The following is a 20,073-nucleotide window of genomic DNA, read 5'->3' as shown; positions in this document are numbered from 1 at the left end:
AACTTACAACACCTGGGTCTGTCCCTTGACCTTGTGCCAGCGAGCCTTCGGCACTTTTCGCGTGGTCTCCAAGTGCACCGAGCCCGGCACAATCCCTGCGGTGACGTCACCATTTTATAGTGGCGAAGGACGTCTGTTGTTGTTGTTGTTGCTGTTGCGTTTGTGTATGTGAGCGTGGGCCTGTGCCCTTGCTCCTCCAGCCTTCCAGTCTAAACATTGAATGTTTTTGTTTTCTCCATTTGTCTTTCTGTGCGTGCACGTGCGGTGTTTGCACACCCACCGGCACCTGTGTGCAGCCAGAATCTGGGCGAGAGCGTGCTCTTCCTGTGGGTGGAGTGCATTCGAGAGTTTGTGGCTGATGCTTCTGAGCGCTCCCAGCCCGGTGAATGAACACACGCATTGCATGCACCTTGTGCGGACACACAGACGCACGTGTAGACAGAATGCTCCGCCTAGGACGTCGGTGAATACGACACTTTTTACATACTCCTTGGTTCTTTCGGTAAAGTCACGTAGGTATAAAAATAAAATAAAATAAAAAATAATATATCACGACGTTTCGATCGCAACACAAGCGGTCGTCCTTAGGCGATTATTGGAACCCCTTTAGGAATGGGGGCGGGTGAAAAAAAACCCCGCCGCCGCTGTTGGCATCACGACTCCAGCGCCAATCCGGCCCGTCGCCCGAGGATTGGTTGGAGCCGGTTTTTGGTAAATATCGGGGCTACGTTTGCCCAGAGTTCGGTGGTGGAAAGTTGCCGGAAGCAAACCTGGGCAGAATTCACGCGATTTGTGGCAAATTTCTTTGGGAGATCTGCCAGTGGAGTTCACTACCCATGACTCTCGAGCGGCGGGGGCATGCCTTGTGCTGTTGGGTAGAAAACGGGGGACTGAAATAGCGCGAAACATTTCATAGCGGGAACTCTGTCTCGAGGCTGCACACGTGTTGTTGATATTTCACCTCCGATAATTATTAAGGTTGGCTACGTGTGCCGTGAAAGAAGTTCAACATGCGAAATGTTCCAGACGGAGGTGTGTCGCGGCATTCTGAATTGCACACTGAATTTGGCACACTTTTTTGCAAATTCGCAACCTGGCTGAGACATGGAAGAGATAAAAAAAAATGACTACACATTTTACATTCTTTGCATTTCATAGCGGTTGCATATCACAGATGCATGGCATTGTCATTTCAAAAGCCATTGCTTACAAATTTAAATTAAGCGTTTTGCACTTTGGTGGTGTGCATTGTTACTCATAAACGTTGACACGACATTGGTACGTGTTCACCCAGGAACGTTTCAGTTCTAGTTTATAAATGCTCTCGAATGTTATTTTGAGGTGTGAATACAAAATAGCGTTTTCCTGGTCTGCTTCGCACATTGTTGACAGCGCATACTGTCTAGTGCAAAGAGCTATATTTCCACCCCTTGATTTAAAAGTTTGCAAAAGATATCTTGTAATAATTATAGCATCATTTTACAGCCCTTTGTCAGTCCACTGTTGGATGAAATCCTCGCCATAACGTTTTTGGTTTTCATGGGGGTAAGTTTGACCGTACTTCACCATGCTGGGTCAGGTTGGGTCGTGGGGGCAAGATCGCGTACAACGTCACTCGCCACTGATGATAGCCATGGCGGGGAATCAAATACGGGGTCGCCGGGTTCATGACGAAATGCGCCAACGCTCCATCAGTGTCACAACCGGCGACCATACTGAGCAAATTTACAGGAAAATTTTAATTGAAAACCCTATCACCCATTCGCATTTATTGTTTATGACGGAGCAAAAGGCCAAAATTTGCTTCAGATGGGATGGAACCAGCGCAACTCTGCTCCAGAATGCTATCACAACCGCTGTGGCAAGAGGACTAATTTGTAGAAGTGCTCTTAATTGTGAGCACTTTAACTTCACAATCAGAAGATTTATTTGTACCGGAGGAATCCGATGAGCTACGAATTTCTCCGTGATTTACGCTTGGACTTCAAACTCGGGATATCCATGCAAAGTGCCTGAACGGACGGAACACTCAGCCGACTCGCTGGTGACGCCACGGTGCGCCGCTCGCTCGGCTAACGGGACAAAGCGGGGGGCCCAATTCGTGCGATGGCTCCATGACAGATTTTTTTTCCTTTGAAAATGCTTACATAAATTATATTACTTATTGATTAAATACTTTAAAAAGGGCAGAGTCTGACATTTTATGAAATGAAATTGCTCTGTGGCCAAAATGGTAAAAAAACGCTCTGCGGCTAACTTGATTAAAGAGAGACTCTTAAGGTAAAAAGCAGAGAAGTAAATTATTGGAATAGAGGAGTTTCAGTAAAAAATAAATGCTTTTATTTTTTTTGTTTTGATCAGTGTGGAACAGGTATCGAGCCAATCAGACGGAAGAAGACTCCGATTTGGTGGAAGAAATGCTACCCACAATTCTGAACGAGGAAAACCTGAGGTCACGTGACCTCGAGGCATCGGATGAATTCACAGGTGATTAACCAGGCAATCTAAGGGACGCTGATACCCCAACCCTGGTAGTGATGCAAGTGACGCAAATTGAATTACGTCATGGCTGAACGGGGGGGGGGGGGGGGAGTGGTTCCGTTTGTCTGCGCCAGTTGTCTGGAACTCGTCCGGTCGGGAGCTGCCACCTTCGAGTGATGGTGATGCAGGAGCTCTGAGCAGCGTTCATAAAGATCTCAAAATCCGAGCTTTTGGAAAGCTGGGTCTAAAACAGCTTATTAACCTTTTGATTTAAAGCTTTCGTGACTGCAGTGATTCATATTCTTGGTTCTTTCGGTAAAGTCACGTTGAAGGGAAACAAAATTTTTATTTTATTTTTTATTTTATTGTTTCCCTTCAACGTGACTTTACCGAAAGAACCAAGAATATAGCTTATTAACCCTTTCCCGTTCCGAGACGTCTGCATGTTGCAGGGTGGGGTGTGTCCCGTTCACCACCGAATCTCTGAACGCGCAGGTGGCTCAGCATTAGACATTGTACTCGCCGCAGAGAACTGCAGCGACACAACTACATTTTATGATAGCTGATGCCAAACTGTGCCACACGTCCTCCCGCATGGCCTTGTGAAAGCCTCGAGACATCTTCCAACGTACCGATACGTGCGTGGCACACACGCACCTACACGGAATAGTCATGAGAATATAAAATGGTTAAATCACTTGGAATATCCCGAGGTGGTGGATAAAAGGCTTTGCCTGGTATCTCAAATTGCAACAGTGCTGTTTGTTGCTGGTCGCTCGGCATTTTGGGCCTATGAACCTCTTGTATTAATCAACTGTAAAGTGTAGTAAACAAAAATTAACTTTCACCCAGCCGGTCGGAACGTTTGGGAATACTTGTAAATTAAACAACAGTGCTCTTAAATATAATGAAGGCTTATTATTTTTCTTTTCAGTATTATGCCATGATGGATTATGATTAGCACAGTATTTATTCTGATTGCTAACATTACTGATGCTGCCCTGGCCTAATGGATTAGAACAGGGGACCTGTAATCCAGAGGTTGCCGGTTCGATCTGGCAGCATAAATCACAGTTGATAGGCACGTGATACGTGGTGGTGTACAAAGTGGATACTGCCACTTCTTCCAAGGCACCTGGCCAGTGTGGAAGAGGAGGCCAAAACACCCCCTTGAGGTGCTCACCACAGCTCCCTTCAGTTTGGAGGCTCCTCCATCAGCAGCGGCTTGAGCATGCAATTGCAGGGCTGCACCTTAACCCTTTACTTTACTAGCAGGCTGTGCTAGTAAAGTCTTACCACTCTAGTTGTGCATTTGTGTAAACAGGCGAGATGGAAAGAAGTGGTGGAAAATTATCTTCAAAGATTGCACAGCCAAAACATAGGACCCTCAAACAGCGAGATGTGGCTCTGAGTGTGGCCCTCCGCAGCCGGGTTCCAACTACAGTAAAACGGGGGAATGCGCAGTGCAGTCATTCAGATCAATCGTAATAGGCGCAATGCGACGCTTTTCTGCCGCCATGCAATAACCCTCAGGTAAGGCAAAAGTCATTGTGGCTCCACGTGCCCTGACACTGAAGGATGCCCTGCAAACATCTGGTTCTGACCCACACGTGGGGAGGATAATTCTGGCTATGGATCCCTTTGTCTGGTACCCATTATGAACGTCTTGGGGGATAATTGCCGATGTTATTTTCAACCTAAAATAATATTTGTCAAGATTTTTTTATTTTACTCTTAAAAAAAAAAACTTTCGGTGAAGTTTTCCCCATCGTGAAATTAATGGTCGTGCATGTTTATATACTTATTGACATGCTTGCATTATAAGTAGTTTTTCTGTCAGCCCCATAGCAAGGCGCTAACTCTGGCTATAGCAAGGGGCTGACACTGGGGATTTCATCCGGATTAAGTCTCGCGGCCAAAACGGTGCACACTCCGGATTGGAACTCGGCCTGCTGGTTTTCACTTTCATTCCAAGCGGTTAAAAATGTGACCGAATTTCCTCACGTAATCGCCGTTTAGCCTGCCGCAGCTCCGACATTTCGCCGTCACCGCATTGATGGAAGAAGGGTCACTGCATGACAACACGAAGGATCCAGTGCGACGAATGGCGCAAGAGGTGGCGACGCCACTGCGTAGGTATCTCGCGGCTGGTGCGACTCTCCGACGCGTTTTTTTGTTTTTTGGGGGGGTACACCGGGGGGCCGAACGCGACGCGCGTGCGGCACTCTGCCCTCGTTCTCACCGGTCACGCAGGAGACGAAGTGCCGCCCATTTTCCACGGCGAGACCATCACCGACCGGCGGAGCACCTTCCAGGCCCACGTGGCTCCAGTCGTCACCACCAAGCAGGTGACCTTTAACCCCCCCCCCCGCCAGCTCTCCCATAATGCACACAGCCGTTTTTGTTTCCCCGACCCTTTGATTTAGCCCAGAAAATCTGCAATTGAGCATCAAGATTTCTTAGTGATGATGATGATGACAGTTATACATAGCAGTGCCCATTACCGCGTTCTCCGAGTCCAAGACGCACTGTCTCGCGCTGCCTTTTTAAGTAAAAGTTGGGTGTGGTTCTTGTAACCCGATAGGTGTTTGAATGCGCATGATCATATTTGTAATACTTTATTGACAATGTGCACGTATGTATGTACGTTGAACTTATTTCACACCGTACATTGCCAACCGTGCTAATCGGGGGTATGTGAAAAGATCGGCGTATGTCTTACTTTCCGTTGTATATCTTATAATCCATAGAATATAGTATTTATCCAGGCAAATACGACTTGAGTTTGAAGGCCCTTTCTGGAGAATCCTGCTTTGGGATGTTTGGCCAAATCCATGAAATGATTTGACTTGTGGGAGGAAGTCGGCTTTCCCAGAGAAAAACCACGATTACAAGGGGCCTCACGCTAAACAATCTCTTGGCAACATTGCAGCCAAATCCTATGATCCCTGATACTCTCGAACAATGTACCATCCGAGCATGGACCATTCCCGCACCTCCGATGAGCATGGTTGGCTACGTAAGTTTGCGAAAGAAGTTCAACATCCACACATGTGCAACCCTGGTTAGCCTTTGATACTTCACAAGATCATGATAAATTTGGATGATGTTTGGCGCGTTTACTTTTTAGCGCATTTTTTCACGTTGGAGAAATATCATATTTCTGGGGAATACAATTATACAGTGAGAGAATATTAAAATTCTGCTGTAGAGATAGCTTGTAAGTAACATATTTGCTATGCTGCTTACATGGGAGTATCATTACCCAGCAGGTTGGTGTCTCACATAGTCTCCATCTCTTTGTGTTGCATCAAACCCTGCCTCCAAGTCACTGCATTACAATTATCTTTAAATTTTTGTAAAGACAGTAACATGAATCGTAAAAAAGTTGCCTTTTTAATGACCATATTCACTGGATTATAAGGAGTTTTTTTTTTAAAGTAAGACGCAACCCCCAACCTCTGACCGAAAATACAGGACACAAAAGAGTGACTGCGGGAAGTAACGTAAATTTTTTTTAAATCACGGTCACATAATTTACGTTGAAATGTTTTTCTCCTTTTGTCGGCGCACTCATCTTCCCGAGTTTCAGCTTGTTTGCTCAGTCTAATCGTGTCTTAACAACTCGCCGATGCAATTTTCATTACGCACGTGCCCTTGACTGTGCAGGTCAAGCTGGTGTTACGGAAGCTGCTTGAGAATAAGAAGCTTGCCAGCGCTACGCACACCATCATGGCATACAGGTGCGACACTCCAACGCATTCGCAATAAACCACGCGCACATCCTCAGCGCTCATTCCCTACCTCTTTATTGTGCCCAGATCTCTTATCTTCTGTCTAATTCAGTGTTCTTCTTTGGGGGGGGGGGGGGGGGGGGGGTGGCGGTGGGGGCACTTTCGCCAATAAGGCATCATCATTGTGTGAGGGTCGGTTCAAGTTCTCTGGGTTTATTTTCACTTATACGAAGTGGCCAGGCGGTGCAGCGGGAGAAGCGCGCGAATCGCAATCGCAAGGCTGCGAGTCCAATTCCTTGGTCGGTAGCTTGGCTCAGCCATTCATCTTCTCTTCACGATTGATGGACTGAGTAAGGTAGCACTTCGTATTGCAGATATGCAGGGTGCTTGAAAAAATAATGTTAACGCTTATACGGGACAATCGTTTTTTAATGGAAAAAGAACGGATAATAATACACTGTAACGTGATAACAAATGTCATGTTAATAGCTTCGAAAAGTCAAAGAGTCTCCACTTGTTCGCCATCGTTGTCAACGCGTGCCTGGAATCTTCTCCACGTGGTCTCCAGAGCCCCGAGGCTTTGGAGACCAATGTCGTGATAATCATTGTGTAAACGACTAAATGAACATCATAGCAAATTATTGATGGACTTAATGAATAAATAAACGCCTGCAAAGTGGGGCTCAGTATAAAAATGAGCAAAGTGAAAGTCGCATACAACCTTTTGCTAAACAACCGAAGATCTCTGGCAGAGGGGCACAACTAGGCAACACACCACAATACCGTCAAGAGAGACAGGGATGAAAATTATTACATAAAAGAGGCGTTTCTGTAAATATAATATCTGCCGAAAATACGATTTTAAAATATTAAGATTGAGAATGCATAGCTGTGTAAGAAATATATATCTTGGAAAACTTACCTTAATTAAAAACAATATACGAAATGTGCCTAAATAATAAAAAAAGGAAAATCCATCGGTATCAAAGAGAATCTGTCAAAAAGGCATTGGAAAGTTTTGTCCGTTGAGTAGTCTGGGCTAATGAAAAGGACATGCGTGACTTTTAGCTACACTTTACTCTGATGGGGCATTATTACGCGGTCATTTCCAGAGCGACGATGCGCATGGAGAGCAATACACCGCCGTGTAAATGTGAGTCGTCGCATGTGCGTGTGTGTGTCGGTGTGCGAACCAGTTCTGGTAATACTTTTAAAAGTTAGGTGATGGTAAAGGTGCATCCCTGCAATTGGCTGGCTCACACCACTGCTGGCAGAAGGGCCACCATTAGAGGGAGCTCTGGAGATCTCTGTTACAGGGTATTTTGGTCTACTCTTCCACATTGACCAGATGTCTTGGGAGATGTGGGAGGCACCCACACTTCACCCCACGAGCACACGCAGCCTACCGATTGGCTAACTGTGGTGTAACCATCTCAAATTCCATGTCGGGAGGTCAAACTTACCACCTCTAGATTGCCAGCAGACCTTTAAAAATATCTAAACATTGCCATCTTTTGCCGTTGTTATGTTCATGTTGCTGTCAATCTAATTGTCTCTCTTCCGATGAAGCAATGGGTATATAGAAAAATATAACGTTGAATCATTTTTAATGTCTCATAATTTCAAAATCATCTTGATTTTGTCGTGGCCTTGCTTTTTTAATTCACTTATTGCTACTCAACAGAACATATACTTACTGTCATTTCCACTAATGAGGTTGGCTGTTTCCCCATTGATTTGGCATGAATGTGCGTATTATTGTTTATACCGTCATAAAAAAATACAAAAGATGACTATTTCCATACAAACATGTCCATCCCATTTCAAATTTCCACAATAAACTTTAAATTACCACATATTTTTGCCCCTCACAATGTTTTAAATTACAAACAATGCATTTTCTTGAAATTGCTCCTCAAGATGCAATGAAGGTTTAGAGCAAGTGCCTCCAGGCTGATTCCCCGGACACACTGTGTTCGGATTTATTGTGAACAAAAAAAACAGCCCAAGGTTTGGAGGCAGGGCCTCTTTGTTTGTTGGGTGCATTGTGCGCCGCTCGTCTTCATGAAACTCCACGGGTGAAAAAAAAACATTGACGGTTTTTTTTTGCACCCGGTGAATGGAAGGAATTCAGTTTCACGTTCAGCTGACCTCTGTAACCAAAGGAAATCGTGCAATCATAATGGTTGGGTCACCGGGCTGTAGACCGTTGTCAGGAAATTCGAGAAGAAGATGCGCGCATAAAACATGCACAGGCAGTGCCTCGGCTCTCTGCCAGGAGGGGTTTGCATTTGGGATGTTTGGCCAATGAATTTTTTTTAAATGAGTCTTTTTCTCCTTTGGGAGGGCGCTGGAGTAAGCCGAAGAAATCAAAGGAGGGATTTTTTTTTTAAATAGAAAAAAAAGATTCACGATGCTGGGTTCATCAGCAATTGGCGTCATACCACATCGACCGGCCACCTCGCCTCCCAGCCAAGAGGAAGGAGGAGAGGAAGAAGAGTATCGACCCCCCCCCCCCCACAGCCAGGTCCTCGGCCAGGTGGCTCAGCAGGAGGGCGAGCGGCCCGCATAGTGGAACGTCATGGGTTCAAATCCTGGTGAGGGCGCTGCCTCAGCTCATTATCCCCCGAGCTAGGGTCGATAAAATTTGTACCACTTTGTGGGGAAGTCAACAGTGATTGTCCTATGGGTGGACTTGCCCCGGCCACAGGAATGCAGAATTTCCACCACTGGCTCCGGTCTGTAAATGGGAGATTAGGCACCGCCTCAATGCTCGTGTGAGGCGGAACTCGCTTTGACTTTTGCTTTAAGTCCGTGTCTGCGTAGCGCAGTTCCAGACACGTGTGTCTATGTGCGTGCGTTTCGCCTCCAAGGATCGACTGCCCCGTGAAGCACGCATTCCTGCAGGACTGCGACGACGATGGCGAAACGGCAGCCGGAGGGCGGTTGCTACACCTGCTGCAGGTGAGACGACTCGTCGCGGTGTCTTTTGATTATGGCTCTGAGCCGTTTATCTGCACCAACGAACAACTCTAAGGCACACTGAGCCCTATACCTCTCTTTCAGAAGCGACCTGGCCACAAATGATAGCTCAACGAAGTGACTTGTCATCGTGTGGAAATTTAGAGCAGCCAAATACTTTCAACGCGCGACGTTGATTCTAAATGTGGAGGGAAAAACTGGAGGGACTGGAGAAAAATCCACGCGTCCAAAGGGAGAGAAAGAGACACGCAAACTCCACATATATACGGGCATCAGGGTCAGCGTCGAACCCACGACCTCCTGTATACCAGGCGAGGTAATTAACACCTTGCCACCCCCCAAATACGCCCGACTTCATCAGGTCTCAGAAGCTATGCAGGTGTTGAGCCTGGATAGTGCTTGGTTGGGTGATCATCGTGCATGCCAGGTTGTGACAGGCGACTGCGGGTTTGTGCTGTGGGCAGCAGAGGGCGGTGCAGCGAGATGTATTGCTGCGCTGTGCCTCGATGCTTCTACGTCTGTCATCCACCACCTTCACCAGCCCGCGAACTATGGTCAAATAACATCGGCGAGCTGCTCGGCATAGGGAGGCCCTCGTGCAGCACGTAAACATGCCTCGGTACAAGGCTGCTACTCCCCAACAATCTGAGCCTGAGACATTTAGCTTTTGGTGGATATAGCTGGGCATTTCTTTCCGTGGAGAGTCACAGTTCAGTCCCTCTCACTTCACTCCACCTGCCTCTCCTTTCAGCACCCATCAGCTCCCACTATACGTAATGTTATTATGATATTTGTATTATTATTAAACGTATTCACACCATCATTATACCAGTGATGTAGTGGTGTGTGCGCTGCACTATGAACCTGGCAATGCTGTTTGATTCCTGGTTACAGCTCACATCAGGAGCCAAGTCGTAGATGAAATGGACTTGGGCACTCCCCTTCGTCAACCCGCACTGACCACCATGGTGAATTATCGCACAAATCCCCTTGACTGGTATGGCACGGGGATTCGTGGACTAGAAATTTATTTTACTATCACTGCCAGAATGAACATGTCTGGCTCAGACTCAAACCCAGCTTCACAGCAGTTCTGGATTTGTTTTTGACACTGGCATAACATCTGGTGCCTGTACCTTCAAATGCTAGAAGAGATGAGGTGATATTGGATGTAGGCCTCACCCCAAACTACTGTCGCCACTGCTCATGGTCCTACGGTGAAGCGGTCCACCACATAATAGCACCCGCACGTGAGCTGATGTCATCGCTTCATCTCCTTGGCGGGCGGGCTCCCTGGAGCACGATCCCATCCCAAGGTAGCCACTCGGTTGTCAGCCTCAACCCCACCGGCCAACATCCCTTTGACACAAGCACGCGTGGTGAATGCATCCCTTTTATACTTGATACTCTGGTAATTATAGGGACGAGATTGACTCTGTGTAGTCTTACTTGTATACCACACACACGCTGAAACACTGCTCACGAATGTATAGCCTCGGGGAGAGAACGTGCAATGCATGGTGATTTAAAAGTATGCATGCCTTTCTCGGAAATGTTAACAATGGTGGGGAAAAAAAAAGTCCGTGCAAAATATTTTCATATTTCTTCGAGTTGACAACACTGTGAAAGTAATTCACGGCAATTAGCGGTGATTATCCACAACCGATTACGCCCGTGACTCCTTGCGCGCACCACGCTTTGCCACAATGAATTCTCATTACAGCATCGCAGGTGATTATTACCAAGCCACGGTTGTGTTTTGCACTCGGCACTAAAATATTCATTAAGGCGGTGGCCCGTGATGCACGAACTGCCGAATAACTCTCATTGTGATGCCCACACAAGGGAGGAGGAAGGGCGATCGTGAGCAGCGTTCATCCGATATGACGATCGCGGTCGCAGATCTAAGTTTCGTCTCCGCTGCAGTCAAGCGGAGTATTTTTTATGGAACTGAGGGTAAACACCCGTCGTGCTGTTTGAAGATAAAAGAAAACCTCGCGATCTAACCCGCTTTTGAACATTGGCCGAATCTGTTCGGAGCTCGGTCAGCTTGGGGCTCTCTTGAAGGGCTCGCTGACTTGTGGAGGAAAGTGCTCACCCCCTCGTGTGCCCTCCATCCCTCCCTATTTCTTACCGCTTCTGTCTTAATTCTAGATTTGAAGTTTTCGTGACTGCAAGGATTCATACTCTTTGTTTTTTTCGGTAAAGTCACGTAGGTAAAATATTAAAATTAATAAAATAACGACGTTTCGGGCGCAACACAAGCGTCCTTCTTCAGGTGGGGATAACTTAGCGAAAGCACACCGCTGAAGCAGTGTGCCCGAAACGTCGTGATTTAATTTATTTAAATTTTTTACCTACGTGACTTTACCGAAAAAACCAAAGAGTACGCTTCTGCCTTGTCTCTCTCTGTTTCTCTTTCCTGCCTTAGATCACAACTGGGTTCTCCTCTAGACTCATACGTCTACACTAGGCACGGCAACCCCCGTTGTATCCTGGTTATATTTTTCAACGTTTGCTATTGTCGAAAACTCGCATTAAATAAACATGAAGAAACTGGGGTTTCCGTGACAATTGCGTAACTCTCCGGAGACTAAACATCAGTAACCGTGTTCCGTTCGTTCAGTATAGTCTCTCTCACAACTTAGATTTTGATTGGCACTTGAGGTAACTTCATCACGTAATTTGGATATCAATGTAACAATTGCAATTGAAGAGTTTTTTTTTTTCATTTACTCTTTTAAAATTGGTTACATATTCATTTGTAAATATACAACAGTGTCAACAACAACAACAAAATCTAATCCGGTTAGCACTTGCCACGGAAATGAATTCACTTTCACATCTTTGTGTTGAGTTCGTGGTGTCAGAACGTGGGCACTGCTGCACAACGCTAAAGGCATTCTCATTTGGATTAGCGGCTTCTGCTGCAGTGCAATAACGGCCATCTTTTGTCACCGCGTGAATGCGACCGCTATTCGCGGAACTCTCACGGACGCGGAGGGACATTTAAACGCTGCGGCGTGAAGGGCGTGCAGTTTTGTGAGGGTCTTCACGAGTGCCAGCTCTCCCTTCCACCACCCATCCTCTACCCTCTGACCCACTCGTCCCACTCGTCCCACTCGTGTCAACGAGTCTCAACACATCCCCTTGCTGGTTCACTCATTATGTCACGCTTCTTTCCCTCTCACCGCTCGCCTCGGTGCTCGGTGCGTGCTCTCGCGTACGTATGTTGAGATTCACGTGGGCGATGTCGTCAAGGTCACCGTGTCCTGTCGCACCACCCTCCGTGTTGGGCAGGGAGAGATTGTGGTGGTGGTGGTGGTGGGTGGGGGGGGGTATAGAGGTTGGGTGTTGTCTGAATAGAAACACATTGAATGAGAGAACCGGTAATAAATAAATAAATACGCTCACGTCAGTCAATTTTTATTAGTTTCTGCTTCGGGGGTGAACATTTTTTTTTTATTTTGGTCGCACGCACGCACATATTTAGATGGCAACAAAAGGTAAAAGTGGAGCCCTACAAGTCCTGCAATGTATTGCTCACCCCACTGCTGGCAGAAGGGGGCCTCAATGAGAAGGCACTCTAGAGAGCCTCCCTCCAGTCTATTTTGGCCGACTCCTCCACGCTGGTCACACATTTGGGAAGACGTTGAAGAGTACCCACACTTTACCCTGCCGCATGCAGCCTGCCGATCGACTAACTGCGGTGTATCCGTTTATGCTGTTGGGTGGACAGAGATTGGGGGCGTTGGGGGGGGTGCATTTGAGAAACTTGTCCGTTGTAACAGCTGCCGTGCCGCAGAGAGATTGAGCCCTGAGGTTGATTCCTGGCCATGGCTCACATCGGTGCTCTTCTTCCTTAACCAGATCGCCCTGACCAGTGCGGCTAAGTTTGCTCGAGTAGCCCCTACGGCCCCGGCGGTGTGGACTGACAATTCACTGAACGTGCACATTTGATTATTCATTTAATTCTGTGTGTTTATGACTCGGGCCCTGGGTCAATTGTCGGTGTAAATGTAATTCGTAACTAATTGCTATCACAATGTAAATTGCGATGTAAATTTCGGCTGACAACGGTTTGCTGTAATTGTGCTTGAGCCCGGGTCTGCGTGCAAGGTGCGGGACATTGTGTTTGTGCCGTCGCAAATTATCTGGCAGATTCTGGACGTGCGGGACGCGGTGGTGGTGGTGTCGCGATGGTATGGGGGAGTCATGCTGGGACCCGACCGCTTCAAACACATCAACAACTGTGCACGTGGTGTGCTGGTGGACAACGGATTTGTGCAAACAGCGGTGAGCAATATTCAAATATGCAAACGGCGACATAAAGCCCCAACACAACAGCGGGCCGGGCAAGGACTAAAGATTCAAGCAACGCAAAAGCCGTGTTCAAACGGAACACGGCCTCTGCGCATTGTGCTCACGTTAATTTTTTTTATGGTGATCCAGGGTCACGAGGACCACAGTGCACCTCTTCAGGGAGTGCTGTCATGGTATTTGCGTATGTACAGAGGCTCTGTGCTCTTTAGACGTGCCTGTGGATGGCGTCTGACACTGGCACTGATCAATTAGCCACGCAAGGACCAAGATCCCGTTTTGAGCCTTACATGCAGAACGTCCATAGCCAATGGGATCCACGCTGGCTCAGATCTCTAAATCGGGCTGCACCCGCGCAAGCCTGCAGCTCTACATTCCGTAAAGAAAAAAAAATCAATATTTGAAGAGCCGCAATGCACGTGAATACGAAATGTGATCCTTTTTTTTCATATTTTTATCGAGGCAATGTGCGGGCCCCGATGCATCACGTTGTGACGCACGTACACACCGTCAACATAAGCCAAACCGGTGATGAAAAGCAGGCGATAGAAGTATGGGGAACGGGCTCGCTGCCCCAAACCATACAGGGTCCCATCAAAAGGGGAAAGGGTAACTTTTTTTTTTAAAGGGGGAAAGGGATGACAAGGGCGGAGACGGATATAACAAAAGCACACCTGCGCGTAAAGAAAATGTAAATATAAGAGGCGGCATCAATGAGCATTTTTCCTTGCTCCCGTTGTCCTCGGTACCTGTCTCCCGACCCTGCCGAGACGGTGGCCCTTAATAAATGACGCTTCAGTGGCCGCTTGCCGCTCCGCAGCCGCACCACGGCACGCAGGCGACTGTGGTCCTCATCGCTTCCTCCTCCGTTGCGAACGACAGATCTTACCATACTCGTTGTTTTTTTCGGTAAAGTCACGTAGGTAAAATAAAATAAATTAAACTAAAAGAAAACAATTAAATCACGACGTTTCGGAGGCAACACAAGCTTCCGTCTTCAGGTGGAACAGCCACAGCAAGATCGCTGCATCAAGTGGGGAGGCTCTGAGAGCCTCGAGCTTAAATACAGATTAAGGGGGGGGGGGGGAGGAGCCAGGTAGTGCACATTGATGTTGTGCGGAGCTAAGTTAATCTGTCTTTTGTTATGTTGAGGGTGCGGGGGATGCAGTGGGTCACTGCACGGGGGCAATGGAAAAATGGAAACAAAAATGGAAAAGTTCGGAAAGATATATGCTGTGTGCTTATAAGGTAGCTAAAATTTTGACTTCGTTTATGACATCTTTCCAGTGGTTGCTTAATTTAAAACCATCCTCTCGGTTGAAGTTGTGTCTATGTTTGTATATCTGGATGGCTTCATGGACAAATCTTTGGTAATAACCGGAGGTTTGCATAGTACTTTGGTATCGGAGAAAACAATGTCATGAGAACCCGCTGTGTTGAGACAGTGATCAGCTACGGCCGACAAATTTGTTCTGCCGTGTTTAAAATCTAGTTTGTGCTCGCGAATTCGGTCAGAAATATGTCATTTTGTCTCCCCGATGTAGCAGTCACCGCAGATACAACTCAATTTGTAAACACTGGGGTACTGTAAGTCAGGGATGACATCCTTTACGGATGGGATCAGATCACGGATTTTGTGTACTGTATTGAATCGAACCTGGATCTTGTGTTTGTTTAGAATTTTGGAAATCTTTTTGGTAACGCCTGCTATGTATGGCAGTGTGATGAACAGCTTGGCGGATGATACGGTCAGAGTAACCGTTCATCTTGAGGGCTAGATGTACATGTTTTAATTCACTGGTCAGGTGGTGTTGGTCAGAAATGCAATGAGCTCTATGGTATAATGTTTTGATGAGAGAATTCTTTTGAGCCAGGTGGTGGTGGGAATCAGGCTTCAAGTAGGAATATGTGTGGGTGGGCTTCCTGTAAACAAAGACCCATCAGTCCTCCTCTCAAACAGAACATCCAAGAATGGCAGCTTGCCATCTTTCTCCACTTCCATGGTGAATTTGATGGATGGGTGTCTGGAATTGATGTGGTCTAGGAAATGGTTCAAAGCTGGGAGGCCATGTGGCCAAATGACGAAAGTGTCATCCACATATCTCTTCCACAGGGAAGGACTAAGGGTGGATGTCTGGATGGCGTCTGATTCAAATTTCTCCATGAAAACATTGCCTATCACTGGTTGATAGCCGCGACAACGCAGCGTCGTCCGCCGCTTGAGTTGCTGACCTCGTCGCCCGCGAGCGAGCGAGAAACGCCTTGCGTGGCGGCCCCCGCGCCAACATCTCCCTCGCCGTGCGCCGCTTTGCTTCGACGTGCGAGCGGAGTGGCACGCGCACGCCGCACGGGTAGACGTCGCCGTGTCGTTGGGGATGTTGTTGTGTGGTGCAGGACGACTCGTAGACTGAACTCTTCCTAAGGGCTTGCGCCGGTTTATTAACACGGGGGTATTAAACACACCAGAGGTAGGTGTCCCTACACTCGGTCCTTCACGCGGACCTCAGGCGCTGTCTATTCTTAGCCTGGGCTATCTCTTGGGCTCTCTCACTCGAGTCGCGACGGGGGCTCATCCAGCACCGCCCGACCGAGGAGAGCAGCACCCCACGTAATCTTAGCCGGCTCTTGCAGACTTCTGTGAGCCCTACCCCTGGCTATGTCTTCGACTCTCCTACTCGTAGAACCCGGACGGGGCATCAGCCAACACCGTCCGATCACGAGCAGGAGAGAGACCTCCTTCAGACGCTCAACATCCCGGGCTCCCACAACGACCCCGCTTTCGTCACGGGGGTCGCCCTTAATTATATCCCGTGAAATGACGTCATCAGCGCTCATGACGTCACGTCGCCATACTACTCCTCTACACATGTATGAATGTGCTTCAAGGTGGTGATGCTTTCGCAAGTGGGATCGCGCCGACGGTACTTGCGCGGTGCGCATCATCGCGCGGCGGTTTTGCGAGTGCTTCAGAGGTACGCGTTGCGACGACATCGTGAAAGCGGGCGAGCCGGAACATTTTCAGCAGAAACATTTATGAACAGTGTCGCTACTTATTTATCCAGGACAGCCACTTAGGATGAAAAATATATTTATGAGAACATTGCATGCATTTTATAGCATGTAAGTGGAAACTAGTTGGTATCTTGAGACGATTCATAAACAAGAGACAACTCTAACTCGAATGTATGGGTGGACTGTTGAAACCCGCTTTCTATACCGATGAATCATTGCCAGTGGGTGTCTTATGCACGATGGCAACATCTCTGCATCAATGCCGGAATTTAAGATTATAGTCCCACCTGGCACAATATTGTATGATCATTTACGCTAATTTATCAGTCTTGCACTGGATGAAGGCGTCTCCCTCTGTGCTGGTCATGGGGGTTGTTTGACCATATTTCACCACGTTGGTCAGTGCAGCTCGAGTGAAAGCCACCGGGTTCATCGTGCAGCGTGCTAACCACTGCACCATCGCTCCACCCCTGGCATACAAACGTCAAAATTTGTAATGCAGAATAGTTTTTCAGCACATCGGTAAATACGTTTGGGAAACCGCATGCATGCTCCCGTGTAGATTTTCGTGGTTTTGGTGCGCAGTTCTCCTGTGTTCCGCGTGGCGACTGGCACGATGCCCCATGTTTTGCACCGCTTGCGAAACTGTCGAAGCTGCCAGCGCGTCGAGGAAAAACGTTGGACCTCGCGCCGAACAACGCGCGGTCCAACCCAAGAAGACAAGTCGGCAGAGCTGCGCCCCCAAACTCACGGTTTGAAAAAATGTTTACGCGATTTCTTTTTTACATTCACAAAAGCGGGAATGCCTTCGTGGTGAATGTAATTAATATTGTGCTTTGGCAACGTGCTCGGCTTCTTCTGTCGTCGAACAAAAGAAAACGAGCTGCTTTGAGAAAGTTTGTCATTTGCAGCGGACTCAGGATAAGCACAATGTGCTCACTCCACACGGGATTGGTTTTATGCGCGAGAGTGACTGCGGAGATAGGACTGCGCTCTTTAAGGCGGCGGTACGGAAGTAATGCCACGTGTTCCCGTGTTCCCGTGTTTATTCCCTGCAGCGTGGGACAAAAAAATCGTACGCCCATTATATAACTGTACCAGAAACAACACGCGATTGTTAATTACAATACGGGAGTGTCTCCCGACGTGCCGGAGCGCGACAGATGGCAAGCTATGGCACCCTGAAAATGAACAGGCAGTTGCAGCATTGACTTCTCTTCAATGCCCACCCCGCCCCAACCCTCCACCCCCCACCTCCCACCCAGTTATTGTCTGAATAACCCCGTTGACATCCTTTCATATTCCTGGCAAGGTGGCTCGGTGGTAGAGCACGTGGTTCGCAATGGGGGGATTGCGAGATATCTTGGTTGGGGGTTAACAGCCCAACGTCCGACCCGAGGTCAAAACAATGGGTCGCCGCGGTGGCGAGATGTTAACCACCTTATCTGGTATACAGGAGGTCGTGGGTTCGATCCCGACCCTGACGCCTGTTGTATATTTGGGATTTGCGTGTGTCTCTCTCCCCGTGTTTGCGTGGAATTTCTAACTGGGTCCTCCGGTTCCCCCCCCCCCCCCCACACACATTTAGAGATATGCTTTTAGAATATTTGGCTGCTATAAATGTCCACGTGATAAGCCATATCGTTGGGCTATCATTTGTGACTAGGTGGCTTCTGAAAAATAGCTATATAGATTAGTGGGCCCTACCTGATAAATTAAAAATTAGTTTGAATAGTTTTAAAGAGTCCACATCTTTGGGTGTAATCAACAGCAGTTGCCCAATGGATAGACTTGCCCCCATGTTAGGAATGTGGAATTTACACCACTGAGTCAGCGCTGTCGGATTTCAATTTGAGCTGATAATTCATTCACCCATAATCTACTTGGTGGTCCTGGGACCCCTTGAGATTTCTGGGGCCCAAATCATCTTCACTAAGCTGCTTCCGCTCCTCCCTTAAAACAACCCCCATCTCTTCTCCGCTGTTCATCCTGCTACTGCTACTCCCTGTACCGAGCCCCAGCTACGACCAGACCTCGCCCAACCCCTATCACTATCCCTATCACTACCCCAACCCCTATCACTATCCCTATCATCCCAATCATTACCCCAACCCCTATCACTACCCCAACCCCTATCACTACCCCTATCACTACCCCAACCCCTATCACTACACCAACCCCTATCACTATCCCTATCATCCCAATCATTACCCCAACCCCTATCACTATCCCTATCACTACCCCTATCACTACCCCAACCCCTATCACTACCCCGATCACTACCCCTATCACTACCCCAACCCCTATCACTATCCCTATCATCCCAATCATTACCCCAACCCCTATCACTACCCCTATCACTACCCCTATCACTATCCCTATCACTATCCCTATCATCCCAATCATTACCCCAACCCCTTTCACTACCCCAACCCCTATCACTACCCCTATCACCACCCCAACCCCTATCACTATCACTACCCCAACCCCTATCACTATCCCTATCATCCCAATCATTACCCCAACCCCTATCACTACCCCAACCCCTATCACTACCCCTATCACTATCCCTATCACTACCCCTATCACTACCCCAACCCCTATCACCACCCCTATCACTACCCCAACCCCTATCACCACCCCAACCCCTATCACTACTCCAACCCCTATCACTACCCCAACCCCTATCACTACCCCTATCATCCCAATCATTACCCCAACCCCTATCACTATCCCTATCATCCCAATCATTACCCCAACCCCTATCACTACCCCGATCACTACCCCTATCACTACCCCAACCCCTATCACCACCCCTATCACTATCCCTATCATCCCAATCATTACCCCTATCACTATCCCTATCATCCCAATCATTACCCCAACCCCTATAACTACCCCGATCACTACCCCTATCACTACCCCAACCCCTATCACCACCCCAACCCCTATCACTACCCCAACCCCTATCACCACCCCAACCCCTATCACTACCCCAACCCCTATCACCACCCCTATCACTACCCCAACCCCTATCACTATCCCTATCATCCCAATCATTACCCCAACCCCTATCACTACCCCTATCACTACCCCAACCCCTATCACCACCCCAACCCCTATCACTACCCCAACCCCTATCACCACCCCAACCCCTATCACTACCCCAACCCCTATCACTACACCAACCCCTATCACTACCCCAACCCCTATCACTACCCCTATTACTAACCCTATCACTACCCCTCCTTAACCACTCCCACCTGTTCTCCTGTCACCATAACTACATCACCACTTTTAATAACCCCTCCTCCCCCCCCCTCTTCATTTCAACGACTGTCATCTTACGTACACTTTTATAACGGGTGTAAAAACTCCTCAGGAGTAATTTGCTACGTACATCTAAGTAAGCTATAAGGTACGCGTTTTCTCACTTTGCCCGTGCCTACCGCCACCGCGGTGCACCGGAGTTTACCGGCGGCGTTGGTAAACGTGCGATCAGGCGCGGTATGTTTCCGACACGCAGGCGTACGCTTGGCAATCG

At 47.9% G+C, this 20,073-nt stretch overlaps 1 protein-coding gene across 2 annotated transcripts in view; it reads left to right on the top strand.

The window, feature by feature from the left end:
* Window positions 1-20,073, top strand: part of IMPACT (impact RWD domain protein) — a 39,445-nt gene that overhangs the window by 15,820 nt on the left and 3,552 nt on the right. For both annotated transcript variants that reach the window (XM_076069637.1, XM_032960677.2), the window contains exons 5-10: window positions 297-382; window positions 2,362-2,487; window positions 4,735-4,829; window positions 6,151-6,224; window positions 9,089-9,179; window positions 13,359-13,493. In XM_076069637.1, coding sequence (XP_075925752.1) covers window positions 297-382; window positions 2,362-2,487; window positions 4,735-4,829; window positions 6,151-6,224; window positions 9,089-9,179; window positions 13,359-13,493 — 607 coding nt within the window. The remainder of the gene's footprint in view (window positions 1-296; window positions 383-2,361; window positions 2,488-4,734; window positions 4,830-6,150; window positions 6,225-9,088; window positions 9,180-13,358; window positions 13,494-20,073) is intronic.

This window comes from Petromyzon marinus, chromosome 25 (assembly GCF_048934315.1).
Source record: "Petromyzon marinus isolate PM22_M1 ecotype Great Lakes invasive population chromosome 25, UKy_Petmar_22M1.pri1.0, whole genome shotgun sequence".
NCBI lineage: Eukaryota > Metazoa > Chordata > Hyperoartia > Petromyzontiformes > Petromyzontidae > Petromyzon > Petromyzon marinus.
Note: the sequence above shows the minus strand (reverse complement) of the source record. Positions and strands in the feature narration are given on the sequence as shown.